Raw genomic sequence first — 21,055 nt, forward strand, 5'->3', positions numbered from 1 at the left:
AAGAGGAAAAGAGGGCAACAAAGCAAAAACAGCCACATTTTCTCCTGCTGCTTTAAAGGCTCATTCACATAATCTGAAAACACTTGCATTGTTTACAATAAATGAAGTGTAATATCTCTTAAACAATCATTGGCATTACATTTACAACATCCCCCAACCACCCTGTGGCCCAACCATGACTTTCCCATAAAAATTCAATTTAAATTACAGGAAAGAGGCACTATGTATAGACACATTAGCAATAAATTAAATAAAGGACTGTGGCTGTCATGCTGCCATTGAATTTTCTAAAGTAAACGAATCAGCAAGGTGCTTACCTTGAGTGTAGGCTGAGCCCTATGGCCAGGTTTGAAACTGGCCACGGCATCTGACGACAATAACCAGAAGCCCACAACAATAGCACCACAAGGGGATGGGGTAGGTAAATCAGAGGCACCTAGGCACCTCATAATTGTTTGGATGATGTCAGTGCACTTCATTGTGGTGCACTGTGTGACTTGCAGAATAAAAAAATAGCTGTTAGGTATGTACAAGTGTACTGGAGGATCAGCACACTTTAGCACCTCTCCATGAGAGCAGAGGTTGTCCCCATGAGACAAGTCTAATGTGCAATTGCCAAACAGGGTTACATAAGGGAAAAAAAAGGTACCACACACCAAACTTTATTAGACATGGAGAAAAATAGAAATCAGAGCATTGCAAGACACCAAGGCATGGGGAAACCATGTTTTTCAATGAAGAGAAATAGAATACACCATTTTAAATTGGTTAAATATTCAGTATGTTTATCTATACTGTGATTATTTTGTATGATTCCACAATTACACTCTGCACAGTAAAAACTAAAAACAGCCAAAACAGTTGTCATTCTCTACTGAGGTTTCCATGTGCATAAATGAGTAAATATTCTTGTGATTGATAAATGATTTTGTTCCGCCCGCCCATCCATAATAGTCACCATCCAAAACAAAAGCACCCAAAATGAATTGTTATACTGAGATGGACAGTGAAGTCTCTCTTAGCGTACTGCTAGGGCTGATAGGGAAAAAGGCATTAATTCATATCTGCAGTGAATTTAAACACAGCCAGTTTGCAACATCAACTGATGAAAGAGCCTTTGATAGTGGCTATCTGCTGGTCCTGATTATCACAGAAGAATGTACCCTGCACGTTTCCTTTGAAATGTCACTCAGTTCAACCTCTACAGAGGTCCAGGTTCACCACATTAAGTAGAAACCAGCAAAATTAATAAATTGGTTAATTTATTGGTTAATAAAATTGCAGGTACTCATTCTTTGCATACAATAGATCTGTGTGTCTTCCTTTTAAATGGAAGCAAAACAATGGAAGGTTAGCTACTCTAAAGTACTTGCTATCTACTTCTAAAGCACTGTTTTACTACAACATTGGAGTGGGTTATTCTTGTTTACCATGGAAATTTCTCGTCACAGTAAAGACACAAAATGCAGAAGTCATTGTTTCATGCATTTGCAGTCTATTGTTAGTCCCAATCTGATATTTATTCATTGATATTAAAGCACTTGTGTGTTATATTAACTACAGCTGGCTAACATGAATATACAGTAACTCTATACTGTGCAGTTTGTTAATCTTAGCTAGTGAGTACAGTGCAATAAGGTATAATTGACCTCAATGAAAATACCTCTCTCTACATCTTCCCCCAACAGTGAGCTAAATAGCAATTGGATAACATCCCTTCCACCGGACCTGTTCATCCGATACAGAAATCTCGAGAAGCTGTGAGTGAGACCTCCTTTCACTGTTGACCTCAAGGCTACAGGCAGACAGTTGGTTTAAAATACATCATTAACAGGCCGAGGATGTGACAGTGGCAGGTCGGTCAGGGCAACTTCCACATTACTTTTACATGGGTGTTTTGACCAGTGTTACAGCTCACCATTATTTACAAGCATAATGGGAGACAGCACATAATGGTTTTCCAAATTTGCAATGACCATTAAACAAGCTTGCTCCCGAATTCAGTCACTGTGAAGTGTTAGGATTAGGGCTACATACATGCATGCATAACTTGATCACACAATTACAGCCAGCCTCTCCCCAAGGGACGCATGGCAAGGTGAACCCTTGACTTTTAGAGGAAGGCAGAAAATATCTTTGAATGTGACAGAAGTGGGTGGTTTTACATACAGTTTGGATAGGGAGACCAGTATATAGTGTTTGCTGTGGAGAAGGCTTACAACAATACTAGTTGTTTGCAGATGCTACTTGTTTCCACTGGGATGTCGGTATGCAGTATTTGTTGAGAGCCTACTACAATCAAGTTGTATGGTATGCCGTTTGGTGTCAATGGGACTTGTATGACTGCCTATTTTTTGGGGTCACCCATTTGCCATTGGTTCACCTGTGAGGCTCCAGTGGCTGTGGAGGCCACAGGAAAGTGATGGCCCAAGGGAGGATCCCTACATCCCTTTGCCACCTATGGTGGGGAGGTTGGCCTCGTGTCACTTTTGGATTCATTTGTTTTTTCAGACACTTGCACAGAAAACATGATTAGGTTACACTAGCTATTGCCACTTACAGCCATCTTTATAAGTCAGGGGTAGCAAGATCTCTAAGGTTTTGACACCACAGATGTTTGTTTACTGGGCCTTTCTGGTAGGCTTTCAAAAACGACACTTTTTGGTTAACGTGTGAATCTATAGTTGGAAATATAATATACACCACACAGAAGAGCTATAGAACAAATACATTTTATATGTAGCATTTTAATATCAATTTAATTTCATGCACTTTGTATGTGTGTCAATCCAGACCCCAAACCAAACTAAACCACTCCGATGACCAGGCAGGAAAATTGTGTCATGTATCTGCATTTGTACCATACAAAATGTTATTGTCCTAGTGTCATGTGCTTGATCATTGCAGCTTTCTGCCTCATGTAAGTGATTATGCATGGCTCATTAGAGTTAGGGTAATATGTACATTTTGAACAAAATTGTTTCAATTTTTTGAATTGAGTTGTTTGTTTATTGATCGCTTCTGAAGCTATATTGTGAATCCTTATGAATTTTTAAAATCATAGTTGGCAAGGTTTTGAATCTTTACTGTTAGAGGGTACACATTCATGAGTGTCTGCCAATAGAATTTACCTGCACAAAATGTACTCCTCAGACCTGAGATGGAACAATACAATATCCTTGTCAAGCAAACACCAACAGACACACATTTGGCATAAAGATGTCAAGGGTTGCTTAAGTGTAGTCTTTGAGGCTTTTCAAGTACTTATGTGTTCCCAAGTACACTTGTCATTTACTGGTTTTTGCAGCAGTTGATCTCAGCTTCACAGTTTTACTGTTAATGTACAAAGCAATGCATTTCTCCCCTTTTCCCCCATCAATGTTCTCTCTGCTGTCAAGTGTCAAAAATGTGCAGATGTGAAATTACAAATGACTGGCCCTCCTTGGGCAACTGACTGCATGACTAAAAGCATCTCTGTTTATTGTACTTTACACGAGCTCGTTCTTGAAAAGGGGTCATTTTAAAGGCAGGCTGGTTTTAAAGCTCTAATACAGGAGGGTGACTGAGGTCATTAAAGTTTGACATTTCTTTTGAAACATTTGAGAAATTGCAATTAATGTCAGAGCTTTTGCCTCTGCTTCTTGTGTTCCTGATTGAATGGACTGGTTGCCTGTGTGGCACAGCACTACGTGAAATATCGTGGTGGGCTCTTGTGAGGGCTAGGGCAAAATGGGGTGAGGACTAAAACTATTCCAAGCACAGAGATTTTTTCCTCTCAGCTTGTGTTAATCCTGCACAGAACATGCTTGTAGTGTTATGTGGATTTTCATGGGTTCTACAGAATGTGATTGCACACTATATCAACATAACATTTACAAGAACATTCATCAATATTTTAAGTACTTTGTCTTCTAAATTTTTAGAAGTTTTACTCTTATATGCAATACATAGCTTAATTCTTATTGTATAAGTAGTGAGAGATGCAGGAATACAGAAAAATCAAACCATGAATTAATTGAATTACATGAAAGTAAGTAAGACTAAGACCAGGCAGTGTGAGGGTCAGATTAAAATTCTAAAAGTGGTATGTTTAATACTAGCGCACATTGAGAATTCATCATAACATCCTGTAACCTTAGAACCCAGACTTCCTCCTTCACACATTTGCCTTTGATAGACCCCAATTACAAGTTGAGCATGCATATCAAGCTTAAAACCCATTAAGTGGAATCCCATGCATGTATCTATAAAGATCATTGCTGCCATAAAGCACATTTCAGCAGAGGTGACAGTGTCATCACTGGCCATCATTTAGTAATCATTTCAGATACACTTACTTTCTGTGGCTCAGACAGAAAATGTGCTTGTTCCAAGCCCAGGCTGAGCCCTGTGGCCAAAACCAGCCTTGTTTGACAATGACAGCCCACATTGGCAGAAAAAAAAAATAAATAAATATTCCTCTGTAAAGCCTTCGTAAGATTACCTTAAATCTGAAACAATGTCCGAGTGTTTCTACAGTCAATGAGGACTGCATTTCTATTTTCTAGTAGAGTACAGTGATGAAATAATCAAGTTTGACAGATCTTAAGGTATTATGGTACACAGCATTGGACGTGTAAAAATGAATTGGGAGTGGGCCTGCTTAAAATATCATGTCAGTTACAGGAAGTGTTTCTGACACCAATGGCTTTTTAGTTTTGAAGGAAAAGCATGCCTTATTTTAAATAAAGACCCACCTTCACCCTCACCTTTTTGGCAGCATATTTAATGTGATTTTTGCTATATAGACACTTTTCAATAAGAACAAAAGGTATTTCACCTTATTTTTACCTTGAGAAAGCCATGAGAAACTGAAAAGTCTTTACATTTAATACAGGTTTTAGCTATCAAAGATGTACAGTATTAAAAACCATATACTTGCCTGTCAGGGCACAGGCAAGGACTCAGGCGCGGACCACGAGAACTCCAGATTCCAAGTGCCTTTATAGGACGCAGGGCAGAATCGTGACCAAAAAACAGGCAGGGTAGAGACCAGGCGGGCAGTCCGAACGTAGTCAGGAATCAAAGCCGGGGACAGGCAGGGTCAAACCAGGTAGTCAGGTAGATCAGGTGAACAAGGCAGGGCAGCAGGCAGGAGCAAGGTCAAAGTGCAGGCAGGGTCAATTCAGAGAACAGCAACCAGGCAGAAACCACAGCAGGAACAAGACAGGTACAAACACACTGCAACAAACTGGCAACACAACAGAGACAAGCAGGGTAGATATAGGGCTGGGCTGATGAGATGATGGGAAGCAGGTGTGCAGGCAGGCAGGAGGAGATGATCAGGTGGGCGGAGACAGGGCAGAGAGCGGGGCAAGGCTAGAACACAAGGAAAACAAAAGCACATGGACAGGGAAAAACAAAAACACAACAGCTAGGGGGCGGGAGCACTGACACTTGCCTAGCACATCATTCAGTGAGGCTGCACAATCACAGATAACCGCATCATCTGCAGAGATGTAGATATGCATTTTTTGACATGCACATATCTGACCCAGGTTACTCATGTAAATGGTAAAGATTATGGGGCCAAGGACGGATCATTGTGGCACACCTGTTCTGACCATTTGACAATGAACCACTGATTCTGTCACAGAGGACATTTCCGAACCAACCAGCTTTGTTAGACAGTATAATGGCATTCAAAAGATTCAGTTCACCTGCCAGTGGGATGTCAAGTTGATTCAACTGGGAGAGAATACAACTAGCATTCTTGTCACATCAACAATACACAATTTATCCACAGTAGGGAGGTTCTGCTGGAAAATTTTTATCTTCCTCTAATTTGTTGTCTACTTTGTCTTTTTCAGGCATTTGCAGAATAATAGCATCATCACCATATCCAATCGAGCTTTTTCAGGACTTTTTAATCTACGGAAATTGTAAGTCATACATTTGCACTGAAACAAAAGGGAAGAAATTCCTCATTTCATGTGCCTTCAATATCCATTGTGAAGTAGCTGTTTATGCTGCGAGTAACACTAGCTGTAAGGGGAGAGTGGGTTCAATCTAATGACTACAGCACTAGGTCATTTATTTTTAGTGATGCATTCAAATACATTTGACATTTTTCAGTTTTCACACAATATTTTACAATATATTTACAGATCTACAGACTTGAGAAAATGTGTAAAAACTAAAAAACAAAATGTATAAAAGAGGGAAGAAATTTGGTTGAATTTAAGCAAACATCTACATAGTAGTTGCCAGCATTTGATTTATTTAACATTCTCCTTAGGGATTTATATGCATGTCTGTGTGTGTGTGTGTGTGTGTGTGTGTGTGTGTGTATGTATGTCTGTATGTCTGCATGTGCTTAGATTTTTAAGCCAGAACAGGATTACCATGCTGAAGGCTGCTATCTTCAGAGATCTTCACAATCTGGAGTGGCTGTAAGTCAAGTTCAAGGGTACTCTGTGTCATCTGGGAAGAGCACTCATTTTTAAATACTGTAAAAACACAGCTTTTGGAAAGTGGTTACATCTCCTTTTGAGGACAAAAAAGAAAAGCAGCCTATAGAATGGAAACATCAATCTATTGACCTTATAAATGGTGCTTTTTAGTCCTAATCTATAGCATTTTCACTTTCTAAACATTTTACGAATACAACAAACTCACAATGTGCTTCAATTCCTGCAACCCTTCTTCTTCGCAATGTTAGGAGAGGTCAAACTCTCTCTTGTAGGTTTTATGTATTCTGAGGCTGTTAACATGGTTTGTTTAAACATTGTATCTTTGCAGGCTGAGCATGACAGAATGTGGAAAAAAAACATTCAGAGGCACAATAGATAGCCTTTTTTCTACATATATAAAGGCTCTATGTTTCTTCATTGTATATTGTGCAATAAAGAAATAATAAGGCGATCTTTGCAATAAGGAAACAATGAGGCGTCTGTCCATCGGTATGTGCCTGTCTGTCTGCCAGTGATAACATCCCAGTGCAGTATCTCATTTTCTTTGTTTGCCTTTAGGATATTGGATGACAACAAAATATCTTCCATACGGCAGAAGTCATTCATTGGACTCAGATCTTTATTCTTCTTGTAAGTAGGATATTACTACAGTCGACACGAGTTGGATGCTTTACCACTTTACCCATCCAGCAGAATGAATATGGATAGATGTGCATGCATGTTTGTGTAAGTGTTGTATGCATAATAGTACATGATTACAATGATTGAAATAAAACCACAATACACTAAAATACCTGCATTTAATGTTTTATTTGTATTGTATTCCATTTGAAAATCTTTTATGTTATACACTTATTTATAAACTTGCTGTCAAATGATTTATTTCATGTCACAGCTTGAAATGACTAACTCTCCATATGTGACATAACTACCAAAGATACGACCAAGGGAAAAAAAAATTCTAGTATCTCAGAATATTGACTATTAAGTTTGAATTAGACTAATGAATTAAACAGCCCTTTTTAAATATATATATATATAATAATAAAAAGACAAACATATGGGCATCATAGGAGGCAGAGGTGATTTTAAACGCCAGGGGTTTTCTTTATCAATATTCACAAGATTATTATGGCATTGACTTAAAGGGGAAAAAAAACCTCATGGTTGTCGGCATTAGTTTGCATCAAATGCTGTTCTTGTTGCCATGGTAGCATTTGAGAAAACCACGATGCTTGTGACTTGTAGATGTCATCTGAAATTATTTTTCCAGTTTTAGTTTTGTAATGTTACAGCCTTGCAAGAACATTTCAGTTTTAAATCCTCCATAACATCGATTTACTTTCTCTTCTTCCTCGATTTCCATGTGTCCCCCTATATGTAAGACATGAACATAAAGACATGTGCCATAAAGAATATATCTTGTCGTGAAATAGCACGATAGAATTTTTTGTTTATCTGCACAACAATTTGCACAGAAAGATTCTTGCACCGAAAGACAACAGAACAGCTGCAATTTCAATGTCCTGAAAGACCACAGTTCTCTACTAAAATGGTGACATTCACCTGCCTTGCAAGCATTATTCACACATGCAAAAAGGTAAATAACACAAATGGAAATATCTCAGCTGTAAATCCCCTGCCATGCCCTTTCATAATTAAAAAATGTGCTTAAAAAATATTGATATATTGCCTGTGGCAAAGGGGTCCAATGCCTGAAGGACTCGCCATTTACCGCACTGAAGTGAATGAGACTGATCTCGTTATATTGTGTAAATTCAATTCTATCTGATTTTAGGTCTCTACTGAACAATTCACTGGAACGCCTCCCAAAGAAATCATTCTGTCTGGAAATGCCAAAGCTAAACTGGCTGTGAGTACAAACTCAAAACTTGTATTCTGCATGCACAATCTTGTTCATTATAACAGGAGCAGTGGGTCAGAAACATGGATATAATTCCCACACCCCCCCATTAATAATGGATTCCATGTATATAGTGACTTTCATTTATAGTCTTCCTTTTCAAAGGCACACCTTACAGCAGGGAAGGGGAGTGACTCACATTACCCTCTACAAATCTGTAACACCCACCTAATGCACAGCATACCATTTTGCACCAGTTGGCACTTACAATGTGGAAGAACAAAGGGAATGTGACAGGGTCTGCGGTGTATTGGCAATTCCTGCACTTTAAGTTACGTCCATTTGATGTTTTCTCTGCAGAGAACTGGAGGGCAACAGGATTTCCTCCTTGCAAAGCTCCAGCTTCCAGGACTGCAGAGCCCTTACAGTACTGTGAGTTCTTGTCCAGCGCCCTTGTTCAATATCAATGATCCTCGAAGCTCCCCCTGTCAACTCTGTCATGAAGGTGATTAGCACCTGTTGTTAGGAGATGTTGTCCTTTGTTCTTGGTTACTTTACATTCTTGAAACTGATCTGAGTACACGTCAGTGGCAAAATATGGATGCCTACTACAACAACAGTTTTTGACTCTCGCTGCTGAGAAGTGGTCTTTTTTATGAAAAAGATTTGGTATCAGGACTGTATAATGTGCATAAAAAGAAGACTACTCCAAAGATCTACTAAGTGTACATTCTGTATTGTTTATATATTACATAATTGTTATTATTAATCATGTTAGCTTACCTTGTTACTTGCAAAGTATTTTTATTTTACTTACCAAACTGGCTCATCCATTTGTTTTACACAATATCCATTTACACAGCTGGATATGCCCTGAAGTAATTCCAAATAAAGATTCTCAGATATAAAATGGCAGTGTCCACCCTGAGAATCAAACACGCAACCTTTGGGTTACAGGCTCATCTCCCCACTACACCACATTGCTAGCATATTTAGCAGGTCATATTTAAAAGGTGATTCAGCCTCATCCACTGCACAAACTTCCCCGTCAATTCTGATCCATCCAGTGATTCCTACAGCTATCATATGTTTCTTTGTGATCTACTCTGTAGAAGTTTGGTTCCCATGGTTCTTATCTAATTATCTTACCATACAAAGTTTTGCCTCTGAAGAACAGAAATCAAGGCATCTCCTCCAAAGAGGCATGTACATACTACGCACTATGTATCTACATATCATTTCACACTTGGTCCACCTAATCCAACATGTTAAGTGCAACACAATATACCAGATTAAAGGACTGTACCATTCCACCTGTTGCATACCAACACATACCCTGAAGTACAACACATATATTTAATGGGATCAGAGGCATATTCATAAGTCACGATATGGAATATTATCATGCGGGATGATATGGGTATACCCCAGTGTCCATGTTCAGTTGACTCCCATATATAGACTCCTTTGTCTTTCAGAGATGAGGCTGAGAGAAAAGGCTTCTGCTTCAGTCCAGACTCACCAAACAAATGTCCCGCTCATTTAATGAGCAGATAAGCAGCCTGCTGAGGGGGGTGAGGCTAAACTACCGACTAACTAGTCTAGCAGTTAAAATGTCTTACCGAAACTTAACCAGTAAATTCACCTCTTGATGTCCAAGGACTGAAGTACACGCAAGAAAAAAGTTCAGAGAAACTCAGAGCTCTAGTTATCATATTATCCAGTGGTCGTTACCTTATCAGTTGCAACAATGTTAAATAATTGGAATGTCCTACTAAATTGGCATTATTTTTCTCACAGCATTTTTAAAGAGTCAGTTTGTTCCAACTGGAACTGGAATCTTTATATATAAGGAATTTTGTCATTGATAGGTTTTAGATGGACAACAGGAGTTTTAGGACAGTATCTCCTAGTGACAATGATGAGACTAGTCAGAAAGTGAAAACTCAAATCTTTTGGCTGCTGTCAAAGTGTCCAGGAGTCATTATTTTTTCAGTGGACAAAAGCATGTAGTCCCCCTCCGGCAGACTGCCAACAAATCATTTGACAAGGTTACACAGAATCCAGTTTGGAACACTCAGTCAATATGAATTATGGATTACGGCCCGGGGGTATCCAAATGATGAAATGTTGAACAATATGTTGCCAGGTGTAAGACATAAATATACAAGTATTAAACATCATGCTATTCACTCACTGCGACACAAATTAAGATCGAGGTCTATCAGAAATATGTTGTCTCATCACAATTGCTCCATTGAAAATGTGATCGCAAACACTTCAGCTAAAGCTTTTGTGAGTGGCCTGATGTCATTATGAAGGATATAGGAAACACTACTTAGTTCATTAATAAGTTAGATCCTATTTGTGTAAAGGAGCTAAAAAAAAAAGCTGCAATACTATCAGGCTTTACTGTAGTGGCTGACTTTACACTAGCCATAAAGACACAGAACAAAGACAAACATAACTGGAAAAAATCACAACGTACCTTCCACAGTTCTACTGTGTCATATGACTGATATTTATCTAGCAGAACGTTACTGAAGGTTAGTTACAGAGTTTGATAGGTACATGTTATCCATTTACTGTGATCGATATTTCACAGCTGAATTTAAGTCTTGCTAAAAGGCACGCATTCTACCCTACGCTACACACTACCATCCGCAAACTTGAAAAGTACCCTGTGCATTGTTTCATGGCCAGTTAAATACACTAGAGCTGGGTTCCTTTCTTCCTAGGAACCAGCTCATTGCTTCTAGTCCAGTTTTCCATGTAACGTGCTCGTCCTCAGGGACAAGAATGACTTGTGGCTCAGAGGCGGAGCATGCTGCTGCAGCTCTGCTACCCCCACTGTGGCACTTCTCAGCTCAGTTTGTTAGCAACAGCTACTTTTGTGCTACTGCTGTTGACATTGACTATTTAATATGCATGATAAGGCAGTATCATATCAGGCACGCACACTGAAGTACACACACAAACACACACACACACACACACACACACATTTCAGTCGTACAGTTGTACTGTCTTTAAAATGATGTAAGCCTCATTCATATAGGGGCTGCCTACATGATAACTCAGCCAAAGAGCAAGTATCAGTGGTGTATGGAAATGGACAGTTTTCATGCAATGTCTGTTCTGAAGTATTGTGCATGTTTTATATCTTGTGACCGTTAAAAGCTCTGAGAGTGAATTTTTACTTCATCAGATAAATCCAGACTAGAAATTCTCAAACACAAGTACATTAGCACTTGAATTACTAACCAAAGATTCCATTCAATATTCCATTCAATTCCTTTATATAGACCCATGAACTTACATCTTTTCAGCAGAAAGTAATGTTAGATGAGTAAAAAGGAGGGAGGGGACCTACCTTAAGTAAATGTATGTGTCCATCTCAATTTAGAGCTCTGCGTAGAAACCATATTCAAGTCATAAAGGAGGGGACATTCTCCACAATGCAGAGGCTTATAGACCTGTAAGTATATCACTTCTTCAACTTTGACATTGAATCTCTGATAAGTAGATCTTTTCTGCAGTAGGTGGCTTAGATATACCAATTACAGTATACAATCCATTACTGTATCACTTGCAAATTGTGCATAGAGAATCCAGTCCATTTCCTGAGCAAATACTGCAGTATTAATCCGGCTTTGTCTTGGTAGGAAGGTTTTGACTTAATGAGGTATCTGTGGTTCATGCTTTATATATGGTAGCTCAGAACAGCAGGGTAAGTTTTACGTTTGCTTTTGAACTGCAAAAATCTTAATATTGTCATAACACTTTACAAAGACAGCAAGAGAGAGAGAAATAACCTTAACCAGAACAGTGGACCGATTATGAATCTACCTTCTAATACACTTTGGTTTTCAAAAAACTTGTTGCTCTTCTTTATAGATCACCATATTTAAAGTTACATTTTAAAAAGAGGTACTAACTAATGCTACTACCAAAAAAAAGTTTATATAGACCAGTGTTTCGTATTTTGTGTGTTCTGAAATTCAGATTTATTCTATTTACTACTAATACAAACCCAAAACGATTGAATTGCCGCCTGTCATTTATTATTTTAATTGACTTTAGCGTCATCTGAAGAGAAACAAGTATTTTGAATTGCATTGAAAAAGCATTTTAGCAGTAAAGCAATTTACTTTTGATTTCAGGGATTTGTCTGTGAACAGAATTCAAGAATTGCCCTCCTCTTTATTTAGAAATCTACAAAACCTAAAGCAACTGTAAGTATGATGCATTTGTCTTTATCCCAAAAGATGGAAGGAAGTCCCATGACTCTAATTCAAACATTGTTTTCTATTATTTTCACTATTCCCTTGAAATACATCAATTTTGTGTATCACTGTAGGCGTGGGCCTTTTGGTTGGAGTTGATAAATAAGCATGAAATTGATTTTGATATTTTCTGTTGGAAAAGAAGAGTAAATGAATACATCTAAGAAAATGTTGCAGTGTTGCATTTTTATAATAGCCTCTACTCATCTTAAAGCTGCCAACCAGGTATTTATTGGGAGGATTCCCTGGGCTCTGCCATTGTTTCACTACATTAAACCTAATTACTATTGATCGACAAAGGAATTCTAAGTAGTAGTAAGTGCTCTTTTTTTCTTTTTTTTTCCCTATCATCTCCAGTTATTGATGAATATAATAAAACATATTGCTTCAGTGGAAATTATTTTAGTGTACCTATTACAATCTAATCTATTCAATTTGACAATTTGACAATTTTCTGAGTTTACCACAATTCTTGGTGAAGCTCAGCAGGTACATGCTGAAATCACACCATGGCCTATTACCTGTGATTGTGTAGTCTTTCACATCATACATAAGTATCAATAATTGCTTTGTCAAGCATCTTACCTGCTGCGAGTGGATGTCAGGCTGTCTTAATATGTTTGCAGTGTTTGGTTTCATGAGCTGTGGGACGCTGTAAATAGCCAATGGGCAATAATCATTTAATAATTTAATGTGCAGACAAAAAAAACTTTCTGTAAGAGTTCCCATAGATACAGCACAGCAAAAAAATCAGCAAGAAAGCTGTAGAATAATAAAATAACATGAACCAGGCACCAAGGTGAAAATTCACAGGGGAGACAAGGAAATTGCGCTATGGCCAAAGCACAAGGGTTTATTTAATCCATCTGGAAACAGCTACCGCTCCAAAGAAAGAAGCAGGAAAAGAAGAAGGAAATATGCGGGCACAGTGGATGGCTGTGCATGTTGACATTATGGTACTGAATGTGCTTCATGAGTGACCAACGAGTGGCTCTGTACAGCTCCAAAAAGTGTTGCTCATTCTAACGGTGGTGACACAATGACTCCCCAGTGAGTCCTCATGTGGTGCATTAGCGCCAGTTTCCCAGATTTTTGGGTAGTAACACTGTTCATAAAAATGGACTTACCCATAGAGAGTTTCTGTAAATGTAGGACTGTTTCTTTCCCCAGGAACATTTCGAACAATCCTCTGACTCATCTATATGAAGATCAATTTGACAGCCTCATCAATCTGCAGTCCCTGTGAGTGTTGACTGTTTGTTTTATGACCTTAAGCTGTAAGGACAAATAAAAAGAAATAAAAGAAGATATTACCGGGGGAGTGAATTGAAGACACTGGACAAATGGTGCTAGCCTCTACACATTTTTCTGTAAATCTGTATGTACCAGGTCATCATTCACCACTATATTTTGGCATCATTCGTATTGCGTTCCAGACATGAAAAAAAAAAAAAAAACATTGAGAAGTTCAGAAGGATTTCAGAATGGTTCTAAAAATAACATGTAATGATCATGACAATCATAATTTTGTGATTTTTATTCTCTGTTACCTGTTAGGGGGATGGAGGGAGTTGAAATCCCAAATATAAGCATTCGGATGTTTCGTTCTTTGAGCAACCTCTCACACATGTAAGTCTGTAAGTTTGGACACTTCACAACACATATATTTGGAAGAATATAAGTCCATTATTATTATTATTATTATTATTAGTAGTAGTAGTAGTAGCAGTAGTAGTAGTAGTAGTAGTAGTAGCAGTAGTAGTACTAGTATAATATTATTATAGTAATAGTAGCATTACCAAAAAATTGGATATAACTCTGAGTTATAGTATTTTTTTCTCATGAGGAATGAGAAAAAAACCACATGGGAAAGGCAGTCCAGATGCAGATAAAATTAAAAAGTTGTGTTGCCACATTGAGGTGAATATGTGAAATACACAGAATGCCCTTCAGTGACAAGTAAGATATCTGATTATAATAGCTTTGTTCAGAGATTCCCCTACCCATTAAAGATCCATTAATTATACAAGCGCCAGCATCAAGGTAAACAAAACAGGAGGAATTCTAAGCTGAAAGATAACAATGGGGTGCTGATTAATCATTTATCATGCCCCTGTTTAATATGTATTATTTACTGTACCCCATTGTGCTTACCAAGGCTCTGCATTATTGTATTGCCAGGGTAATGTGAAAATATGGATTAAAGCCATATGAAACCTTGGAGAAAAGTCCCTTTTCCAGGATGGGGGACACATCCACCCCACCCACAAGTGCTGCCAGTATAATACCTTTAGTGTATATGCTCTATGCTCTATATATGGGCGGCAGCGTGGTTAAGGAGCAGGACTTGTAACTGAAAGGTCACAGGTTTGATTCCCCACAGGGGCACTGCTGCTGTACCCTTGGGCAAGGTACTTAGCCCACAATTGCTTCAGTAAATATTCAGCTGTATAAATGGATAACATTGTAAAGAACTGTAACCTATGTAAGTTGCTCTATTGAATGACATCAAAGTGAATTCTTAGATATGATCTGATATATCATATCATTGGAATAGGTATCGATATTGTATCATATCCTTGTTAAGCCAGAGGTTACACTCCTTTGACTTATTATCAATAACATGCCATTCTGTCTTGAATGAATTATTTAACTCTTTCACAGAACTACTGATGATTTGCTTTCCCCACCCCATGTCCCCTGTTCAGATATTTTAAGAAGTTTGAGTACTGTGGCTACTCGCCCAATGTGCGCAGCTGTAAGCCCAACACAGACGGAATCTCCTCCTTCGAGAACCTGTTGGCCAACATCATCCTGCGCGTCTTCGTCTGGGTGGTGGCCTTCATCATCTGCTTCGGCAACGTTTTCGTCATATGCCTGCGCTCCTGCATTGCGTCCGACAGCCGTCACCACACTATGTCCATAAAGTCACTTTGCTGTGAGTAAAAACTGCAGTTCTTTTAGTTCCAATAAGCCTTTGCACGCGCCGCTTAACACCTTATTGTTTTAGTGCAGTCTTTATGAGGGTGCTATGCAGAGTCCATGGAGGCTCTGTGTAGGAATCTTCAGTGAAGGTATTACAGAGTAAACAAACACAACTTCATTTGGGGGATGAGAAGGCACAAATGGTAACCTGCTGATTTAAACTCAGCTCTGTAATCAGGAGCTTCTCTTTTTTACCACAGTTGCTGCCATTTCCATGTTAGTTTGCAAAGAAGATTAGCCTATCTTTAAAAATAAATAACTCAACAACCTGACATACTTTTCAAAATAAAAGATTAACCAGCAGATTAACCAGCATCGGTCAGGTGTTTGAAAGGCTACAGCCAGCTAATCAAAGGCACATGAATACATGTGAGCCTTTACTATCATTTTAGACAAGCAATTCTCTCAAACCCATTCAAATACACTGATACTGTGTTTCAGGGTGACATTAGTTGGTAGCTGAGTAATTTTAACAGATTTTATGTGAATGGCTAGGGGGGTGGTGGTGTAATGTTGTACCACTTTGCAAAGATTAATTAAATCTGTGCATTCCCTCTTTCTCCAACAAAAGGTGCAGACTGCCTGATGGGGGTCTATCTGTTCTTCATCGGGGCCTTTGACATCAAGTACTGTGGGGAGTACAACAGACACGCCCAGCTGTGGATGGAGAGCCTTTCCTGTCAGCTGATTGGGTCCTTGGCCATGCTGTCCACCGAGGTGTCTGTCATGCTGTTGACCTACATGACCTTGGAGAAGTACGTGTGCATCGTGTTCCCATTCCACAACTACCGCGCCGGACGTAAGCAGACCCTCTCCACCCTCATCGGCATTTGGATTCTGGGCTTCATGATTGCCGTCATCCCCTTCTGCGATAAGCAGACATTCGGAAACTACTACGGCAGGAACGGCGTCTGCTTCCCCCTCCATTCTGACCTGACAGAGAAACCAGGGGCTAAGAGCTACTCCACCGGGATTTTCCTAGGTAAGATGGGTGTATGTTGGGACCAGCAGAGGAGACAAATATGTTGAAGCAAAGTGGCTCTTCTTCCAAATGTTTCTAAAAGTCTTTTCCCTCATCCTTAATCAAATTCAAAACAAATTTTCAATTTTTTTTCCTTTGATCTCTTAATGATGTTTTTCCCAAATGCTTCCCTCATACATTTTTCAGTTCTTCTACACTTGGGGGTGCAACATTCTGGCACCCCTGGTAGGGAGTGGTCCAAACATCTCCCTTTGCACAGCAGGTGAAGGACGTACACTTTGAAACACGATTGTTTTCACTCTGAGACAATGACAGGGCTGCTGCAGGGTTTCTTTTCCATCGTCTGCAGGGTGAATTTTTAATTCAGAAGACTCATAGGTTATATGTGCTCACAAGAATCTCAAATGAATGCTGGGTGATACATATAATTCAAGAAAAAGCTGGACAACCCCAGCAAAATCAATTAGGAATGAGGTCTAACAAAATGGATAGTGTTGATATTTTTTCTTATTTCTTATTTGTAATTTTCCTTGTTCCTTGATAAATATTATGCAGCTGTTTTGAATGTTGACAGATGTGCAGTAAAATTATATGTGCTTAAAACTAAGCACCTGATGAAAAAATGTATGCATTTATGTATCTCTGTTTTCCAGGCTTGAATCTTTTTGCTTTTATTATGATCGTGTTCTTCTACACCAGCATGTTTTACTCCGTGCGGAAAACCGGAGCCAAAACCGCCCGCCACAGTGTCTTTGACCAGGAGGTCACCATCGCTAAAAGATTCTTTTTCATTGTGTTCACTGATGCCTTGTGCTGGATGCCGATATTTCTACTCAAAATCCTCTCCCTCTTACAAGTGGAAATCACAGGTAACAGTACCTATTTATAAGTCGTCCAGGATTTGAGTGTTCCTTTTGCACAAAGCAGTCTGAGCAGTCTAAGCACTTATACAAGTCTAATTTAGACAAGTGGCCAAGCTTCCATTGACCTGCCTTATGTTGTTCTAATGTGGGCCAGTATGGCAGGCTGCATTTCAGTTTATAGGCTCTATTTCTGACCCTAGAAGACCATTGCAGTTTATCTTTTCTATCACCTACACTTGCTCACCCTGTGTGTCTCTATACAAAAAGAGTACTGATGCTTCTTTAATATTAAGAACCATTATCTCCTGCTTCTCTTGAAGATTTTGTCCTTGATTGCCTCTGGCTCACCTTAAATGTAACTCACTCACTACTTCAGTTACAGGGATCATATGTAGCAGACCTATAGCATAGGTATGTCAGTGGATACATGCCTCGTATGACATACCTGGAGTGCTCTGTGCTCTGATGTAATTGTACCTTTGTTGCTATATAAATAGGTATTATGACAGTGTAGTTTCTAAGTATTCTAACAGGTATAGGTCAAGTGATTACTTATTCTACAAAAAATCTACAAAATAGAATAGAATAAACTTGCCTTGACCATCCATCAGCATTGGACTCTATGCAAAGTGTGCCAGTATAACGACTGTGCACTTAATTTTAAATATAACAAAGAGAACAGGTTTCGTTGAATAATTTTGATTATGATAGAGAGCAGTGATTGATTTTTAAATTCTGTCCAATTGTTTCTTTTTTGTTTAAATTATAATGCTTTTATTTGAAGCACACAAAGCTAACAATAACACATTAAGTGCAGTAAAGTACAAAGAAATCTGCTGCTAATGGGTGATCCTTATTTAAATTGGACCACTTGTCAATCATGTAAAACAATTATACTATATATTATAATTTTTTTATAATTATATATATATATATATATATATATATATATATATAATTATATATTCAGGATAGTTGAAGACATGTTCTCAGTCTCCACTGTGTTGTATTTCATCAGCCACTTAAGGAGGCAGGAGTCCATTCAAATGAAGGATAGGCTGACTAAAACAAGCACGGAGGGGCTTCTTAGTGGCTCACTCGGCAAGGCGCTCATCTTGAGTGGAAGATGTGTCCCACGGCCCAGCCTCCGTAGCAATGTCATGAGATTATAATATGCAGGAGCCCACCAACTGGCTTCATTCCACCTGGGATAGGGTTTGTAGGTCGGCCAGGGCTTCTTTGTCTCGCTGCTCTCAGACACCCTTTAATTTGCCAAGGGCTTCCAGATTGCGTAGATGACAAAGCATATATCCTCTACTTGGCACCGACTTCACAGTGGTGCACTGTGTACCTTGTAGCATGAAATATAGCTGTTGGCTGTGAGTTGGTTTGTTGCAGGATTGCGTTCATCTTGCTTTAGCACTCCTGCACAAGTGCAGAGGTTGTCACAGTAAGACAAGTCTAATGCACAAGTAGCAGCTCCAAAACAGAGTTGCATAAAGAGGGAAAGGTATAAAAAAACAAGCACAAAAACTCAAACAACAAACACTGCTGTATTTCTCTTGACACAGTAAAGTTCTTATGCAATGGGAAGGGGCTATATCCTTTCCAGCTGTCCTGTACCGGTACAGTTTGTCCCATGGCCCAGTTCCCTCGGTATAATGTCATTAGCAAAAGCAAAATGTGTGCAATCCACAGGGCAACGTCTTTCAAAGCTAGTGGATCTTTGGGTTATGGAAAGGAAATCGTAGTGACAATAAAGAGGGGAATGACATGCAAGTGTTTGCCATTTTATGAATTAGGTGCAATATCTCATGGTGGGGCAGTTGGCTAATTGGGCACCTGAATAGAAGCTTTTGTTGTGAGCTTTATAAATGGCTTTAAATGGCTCCAGTTAATAGGTTTGACACATAATTTCACTCTGTGGGTTTCAGCTATTATGTGAGGAATGTAGTAATGCAAAATGCAGGCAGTATTGAATAAAAATGCTTATTCATTGCAGCAAAGTCTAAAGATGGATGGCTATTGATACTGTTGGACTATAATCATGTATTCATTTATGAATTTAGTTAGAAGAAGCTGAATGAATTAGCTATTATGGATAATATTAAATGCATCATATTTAAAATGAGAGCCATACTATTACATTGAGGAATGCATAAACTAGAACCTGGGGAAGTGGCCAGAGAAAGTAACAGAGAAAGATTTCTGTTAACATAAGATACAGTATATACCCTTTAAAAATTTAAAGCGTTTACTTTACCAAGCCATTATCTTTAATGACCTAAAAAGCCAACTTTCCCACAAGCACAGAAAAAAAAGGTTCAGATAATGAAACATTTAGAAGGCCAGAATTCTCAAGGCACTGTCCACCTTAAAGGCCACACACTTATTAATTATTCATAATTGACTGACAGTCTCCCACCCTTCCCCCACCCCTGTTGCTCTTTCTCCTCCAGGTACCATAATATTATGGGTCGTGATATTCATCCTGCCGATCAACAGTGCCCTGAACCCTATCCTTTACACCATGACAACCACCTCCTTCAGGGAACGGCTCAAACTCTGTCTCCAGATGAAGTGGCAGCAGCTCGGAATGAAGGAGACCCCGCATAGCATCTCTATGATTTACACACATAGCAATGCCCCCTAGTGGCAGGATGGTCTCTTGTTAGCTGTCTATTATCTACGCACACCATAGCCCCCGGGGTGGAGTGGAGGCGCAGAGACTGGAAAACTCTCTACACCTGTTCAGCCTTGTGCTTACCTCTTCAAGAAGGAACCAGCAGGATTTATTAGGGGAAGGCGTCCAAAAGGGGACTCTCAACAGCCAGTGAACACCTTGCCTGAAGCCCATCTTTGTAGGAGAATGGGACATGGAGAATGGACATCATGATGCTGCTGTCGAATCAGTGAATCAGCTGACTAACTCCTATCTGGTTCAGCTATCTGAGTCCCTTTGTGCCTGTTCAATGTAAAAGATACAGTATGCTATACAAGTGAAAACACTGTTTATATGAAACACTCATGTTTTAATGAGAAGGCATCATTTAAAGAGGAAATTTTAAAAAAGTAATTAAAAAATGAAAAAAAAATATGACAAACACTTAATAGTATGAGTTTGTGAAAAATCTGTAAAAAGCAAAAAAAAATTGTAATTCAATTATACAAATTCCAGTATTAAGGTGAATAATAGAAAGGGAAACATTTTGTGAAAAAATTGGAATGTGCAGTATATAATCATTATGAAAGAATTTGAGGTTCGGATGCAGTCAAATCCTCTGTAATGATCAGTGGCTCAAAGACTACCCAGCAGCCATTTCACTGCATTTTCCCAGTGGACTAGAGACCCACAAAGTTGCAATGAACATTTAATCCATACTACTGTATTGTCTGCTTTGCCATTTGCTTGCAGGGTGCCAAACCGCCAAAGACCAAATGTTCTGATGTGTTCTGTATGTGATACTTGAATTTAATGCAGGGATGATGCCAACAAAATGAATTCCTTAATGCATTGGGTTAATAACAGTGTGCATATGGAGACCTTTCTTTTCCATTTACTTTCATGTGTGTAAGAATATATTCTGAAACCGTCATTATGTGCCATAACAACCCAAAAAAGT

At 38.9% G+C, this 21,055-nt stretch overlaps 1 protein-coding gene across 1 annotated transcript in view; it reads left to right on the top strand.

The window, feature by feature from the left end:
• Positions 1–20,213, top strand: part of LOC118791225 (relaxin receptor 2-like) — a 93,445-nt gene extending 73,232 nt beyond the window's left edge. The window contains exons 7-20 of the mRNA XM_036548521.1: positions 1,689–1,760; positions 5,850–5,921; positions 6,360–6,431; positions 7,011–7,082; positions 8,251–8,325; positions 8,677–8,748; positions 11,723–11,794; positions 12,480–12,551; positions 13,773–13,844; positions 14,160–14,231; positions 15,311–15,540; positions 16,159–16,569; positions 17,223–17,438; positions 19,892–20,213. Coding sequence (XP_036404414.1) covers positions 1,689–1,760; positions 5,850–5,921; positions 6,360–6,431; positions 7,011–7,082; positions 8,251–8,325; positions 8,677–8,748; positions 11,723–11,794; positions 12,480–12,551; positions 13,773–13,844; positions 14,160–14,231; positions 15,311–15,540; positions 16,159–16,569; positions 17,223–17,438; positions 19,892–20,085 — 1,774 coding nt within the window. The 3' untranslated portion in view covers positions 20,086–20,213. The remainder of the gene's footprint in view (positions 1–1,688; positions 1,761–5,849; positions 5,922–6,359; positions 6,432–7,010; positions 7,083–8,250; positions 8,326–8,676; positions 8,749–11,722; positions 11,795–12,479; positions 12,552–13,772; positions 13,845–14,159; positions 14,232–15,310; positions 15,541–16,158; positions 16,570–17,222; positions 17,439–19,891) is intronic.
• The last annotated feature ends 842 nt before the right edge of the window (positions 20,214–21,055 follow it).

Source organism: Megalops cyprinoides, chromosome 16 (genome assembly GCF_013368585.1).
Source record: "Megalops cyprinoides isolate fMegCyp1 chromosome 16, fMegCyp1.pri, whole genome shotgun sequence".
In the NCBI taxonomy this organism is placed as follows: Eukaryota; Metazoa; Chordata; class Actinopteri; order Elopiformes; family Megalopidae; genus Megalops; species Megalops cyprinoides.